Source organism: Asterias rubens, unplaced genomic scaffold (assembly GCF_902459465.1).
Source record: "Asterias rubens unplaced genomic scaffold, eAstRub1.3, whole genome shotgun sequence".
NCBI classification, from domain to species: Eukaryota; Metazoa; Echinodermata; class Asteroidea; order Forcipulatida; family Asteriidae; genus Asterias; species Asterias rubens.
This window is the reverse complement of record NW_022985701.1, coordinates 38,204-42,866: the sequence shown is the minus strand read 5'-3', so window position 1 is coordinate 42,866 and position 4,663 is coordinate 38,204. Positions and strand designations below refer to the sequence as shown.

General features: G+C 39.0%; 1 protein-coding gene across 1 annotated transcript; it reads right to left on the bottom strand.

Moving 5' to 3' along the window:
• Positions 1 to 524: 524 nt before the first annotated feature.
• Positions 525 to 2,371, bottom strand: LOC117305795 (kin of IRRE-like protein 2; the record flags this gene model as incomplete). The annotated part of the gene is made up of 3 exons (XM_033790671.1): positions 525 to 766; positions 1,533 to 1,847; positions 2,182 to 2,371. Coding segments are annotated over 3 exons (747 nt in total), but the record flags the coding sequence as incomplete, so codon positions are not given.
• Positions 2,372 to 4,663: the final 2,292 nt, after the last annotated feature.

Below are 4,663 nucleotides of genomic sequence, written 5' to 3'. Positions count from 1 at the left end.
GTAGTGTGTTTAAGTTTACGGACAATGCTTTGCAAATTGTAAAATAATGAACAAAAAATTTACCAAACAACTTCACAAACTGTGCTCAAAATATATATCTTTTTTATCGCACATGTGTGTCCGACTAAGCTTTGCCATCACTAGAAAAAGGGGTTTAGTTTTCTATTAAATTAGGTTTTGTTTAATGTGATGCATCTTTTTTAGAAATGTTTAACAGGATTTCTTCTCGAACAAATAAAATCATGTCGCTGTTTAAAAATGAACGATTTTGTTGACGTATTGTTTTCTTAAGGACTGGCAATTATGCTTATAATAGTTATATGACTCAAAATGTTAGCTTTTGGTAGCCTATTCTGTATACACCAACTAAGGGGTTAAGGCATCTTTTGACATTTTTTTCCTGGGGGAATCATGACCAGCTGGAAGTCAATTTACAAAATCATCGAGCCTTGTTTACATTATCAAGAAATACGTTTGACATAAGTGGACTTAATAAGTTGTATCTTGTTTAGATATATAACCCATTATATACCCGGACATAGATGTTCTGCTAGCGAGCGAGTTGCTGTTCCTATGGCATTGGTAGCGGTACACTTGACTGATGTACAGCCATTCATCTCAGGATCATAGGTCAATGTCTTCCCATTCGATGTCTCTGTGTCAGTCAGAGTGATGACATACTGGTTGTTAGCTACGGTTGGGTTAGCAGTGGATGAACAGGTAATTGTACCTTGACTGTACTCTGCCATTACATCAACTGGGGCAACTGTGGAAACGACCAAGAAAACACAATTTGTATGATTTTTCGATTTATACAAATCCAGTACAAATATTACAATGAAAAGTCGAGTTTGACGTGGGGGAAAAGCCATTCAGCCAATTTGTTTTATTAAAAATTGAGTTTCCACGCTATGCTTTCAGCTGAGTTTGACATGCTTTATAAATGTGATCTTCGAAAATATTTATCTAAAAAAAGTTGATGCTAGTGCCTTTTAAGGTATACTCCCCTTCTGGGACTTCATCTATTCCGATTGACTGAGCGAAGATTGCGATAAATAAGGTGTTCACAGTGCAAGGCGTCTCTCAAATTTCAATGCCAAATATTTAAGTTGTTAGGTCACATATAATTTGGCAAACTCAAGTTTGAAACTTGCACGAGCAGGTATTTTCTTCCAACACGGACAGGAATTTAACGCAGAGTTGAAGCAAGCTGAGACAAATATGCAGATTTTATTTTGTTTCCAACTGTTGAAGGTTGTATGCGTTTTTTTTTTTTTTTTTTTTTTTTTTTTTTTTTTTTTGGGGGGGGGGGGGGGGGGGGGGGGGGGGCGGAACTTATGCCTGAATGGGTATGAAAGAGTTGTAGGCCTAACTCAGTCTTAGGTTGTTTAAACCCTAGTAGAGGGTCATGGCCGTGCGATGATAAAGGGCACCACCTTCGATTCAGTTTCCAACGAAGCTTTTTAAAAGACCTCCTTGCCTCTCTTTTATTCCCTTACTACGTTTTACTTTACTCTATAAAAGTGACTTACACTGCACATTGAGGGTGACTGATTGTGATTGAGGTGTTGCAGCTTCCTGTCCTGTTGTTTCACATCTAAACTGATGACCATTATCATTCCTAGTTGGAGTGTATAGGAGAGTGCTAATAGTATCAGTTGTATCTCCATTGACACTTTCTGCCTCAGTATCACCAGAGAGACTGGTCCCATCATTGGTCCAGTCTATTCCTACACGCGGTCTGGCACCAAAGGCTGTGCAGACAAGCGTTTGTTCCTCACCAGCCATCACATCAACGGGTGAACCAGATGCTCCATTTACTGTGATTGTCACACTTGTTACTTGAGCTGTAACATAAAAGGGTTGCCGAAAATAAACTTTCCTCTCAGAAAAATGATGTTTCTGATAATTATTGTCATCTTTGAAATTATATACAAATGTATGCGAAGGCTGCTAGGCATACAACGCTAAATTAACGGACAATAAGTTATGTGGCAATATAAGTTGATTTCCCTCTGGTATTTCGTGTGGTAAGGGCATGTACAATAATTGCTAACAATAATAATGTATGTTTAAAGAACCAAACTTCCACGAGAGCAATGATAAGAAATGTAACTGGGACTTCACAATTTGTTCCTATTTATTTGGAATATTTTCTCCATAGATGTTTACAATACCAACCTTCCACAGTAAGTGTTGCCGGATCAGATAAATCAGCATTAATCTCACATAAATATGTCCCTTCATCTTCGTACTGAGCGTTTACTATCTCAAGATCCATCTGACCATTCACAGCATCAGCATTCAAGATATCAAAGTCAGTGTATTTGGGATCAAAAACACCTCTTATTGTAGCAATGGTTCCTCCACCATATAATATCCATCTAGAGAAACCTATAGTGACTCCTGCTCCTGCACTGCATGTCAGCGTCGCAGTTTGGCCTTCTACAACCACTTCATTCGAAGGTCCAGTAAAAACTCCTTTTACACCTATAAAAATAAAATTATATACCAGCACATGCATGTATTTTACGTTAGTACACCACAACCAATAGATCTTTTAGTAAACCTACATGTAACATTTAACTCGGACAATATTTTCGAAACTGTAGCCTATGGCTGAATCTGAATTGCTGGCTACGGCTGCTACAGTGCTGGCATGGTACATGAGTCATATGTCTAGCCGTAGCCGTAGCCGTAGCCGTAGCTAGATGTACCCCGCAATGGTTTGGGACACGGTGTGGCGGTTTCAGACTTCCGCCGTTTTCAGTTTTCCGGGTGACCAAATACGGTAGCATTACGTCATGCGATGTCTGCGCACAGCGAGCAAAAGTAGTCCATTTTACGTGCCGTATTGAGTAATCCGTCCGTGATACTCTCCGGTTTTGTAGCTGTCATGGCGTCGTCCGTGAGTACATCAAGTGGAGATCGCGTGGATCGTCTCGGAGACTTTGGGGTAAAAACCAGGCAAATAATCCTATATTTAACCAGCGGTATTTATACTGAAGGAGCTTCAGAAAACCAGAAGAGGCTAGTACGTTGCCAATCGAAACGGTACACGTATGATCAGACCAGTAAGTACTCAACTCAATAGAATAATTAATAATCCGCCTTGGTTGGTATGTTCCGTACGGTAGTGTTACTGTTTGTTTACCTCATGTACCACCACGCAGTTTAACCCTGTGGTGTGTAGTTTGGGAACTTGTACTTTATAGAGCAATGCTCTATTTCTATGGTACTATGCTAGTTACTGACTGTACATGTACTCTGTAGTACTACAGTACTAGAGTAGTGTATAGGATTCGTATAGGCATTTTCTTGTAACGACGTATTTTTAGTTTACCAACCAAGAAGTGTATTTTGTTATTTATATGCATACCATGCATACATCGGGGAATATGATTACATGTAAGAAATGTTATTAGAGGGGGAAGGGGAAGAGCAAGTGTCAGGAGAAAGGGGAGGGAAAAAGATGAACAAAGGGGAGGGAGAAGTAGTCAGGGAGAGGGGGAGATGGAGGTCCATGGTGAGGGTTACTGTTGTGTTGTATATACTGGTTACGTAAGGGAAGATGTCATAATGGAAAAGAAAAGACGAAAATTGAGGGGAGTGTTTATACTATACTAAATAAATAGTGGGCGGGTTAGGTAATGAGTAAGATGTGACAGTGGAAGGGAGGAGTTGGGGTTAGAGGCTGGTGTATGTATTGAAATGATGGGAAAGAGGGATGGATGATGAGGTGCTATCAGTCACTAGCAGCCGCTTGCTGTTTACGGTCATCGCAATGGCAAATGGGAAGGGGGTGAATTTCTTTTCTTCTCCATTAATTTTGTTTTAAACCGATATATTTTCACCACTTGTGTCAGATTTTGTTCTATTAAACAAAATAAAAACTTTTACCCTTAGCCAGCAAAATTTGTCAGAATGTAAGAGATAAATAAAGAGCTAGCTTGGAGAACCTGCCCAAAGACTTATCTCCATTTTTACATGGTTGTTTATGTTTATTTACAGTTTGCAGAGCAGCTTCTAAATGGCATCCCTCCCTGTGTACTGCGCCACTGCCATGTACGACAATTTCGAGGTTATGTTGGTGCACGATTTGTGTCACTTAAAGGCACTGGACACGTTGGGTAATTGTCACTTGGTGTATCCCAAGTGTTGCGGTGATTAGGAATGATTTGGCCTGGGTTTAATTCAATTTCTCCTGATAAGACAGTCATACTCTTGATGGTCACTGCATAACCAAAAGAGCCACAGAAAAACATAAAGAAAAGATATCAGTTTTTATCAGACAAAGTTCATGAGAAGTGTTTCTGTCAGAAACTGTGTATTCTAGTTGCAGGTTATTCTTTCTGCGTTGATAATTGCTCCAGATTTTCGGCAATTATATCAAGAATGCTGCCACCACATTTTGAAATGAAATTTTTACGGGTTGGTTTTATGGTATATACATGTACTGTATTTGTATTATATTCGTGGATTTTTCAATCTATAAAGTTATTATACATATTGTGATAGATCTCATCGAGTAATTGTTTTCTAAACAACTTTGCTTCCTTAAGGGGTATATGTACTTTTTCCTAACAAAAAACACAATGTCCACAGATTTACATTAAACTTACACAGTTTGAAGATTATGATAGTAGAAAGCTTCCCTGAAAAT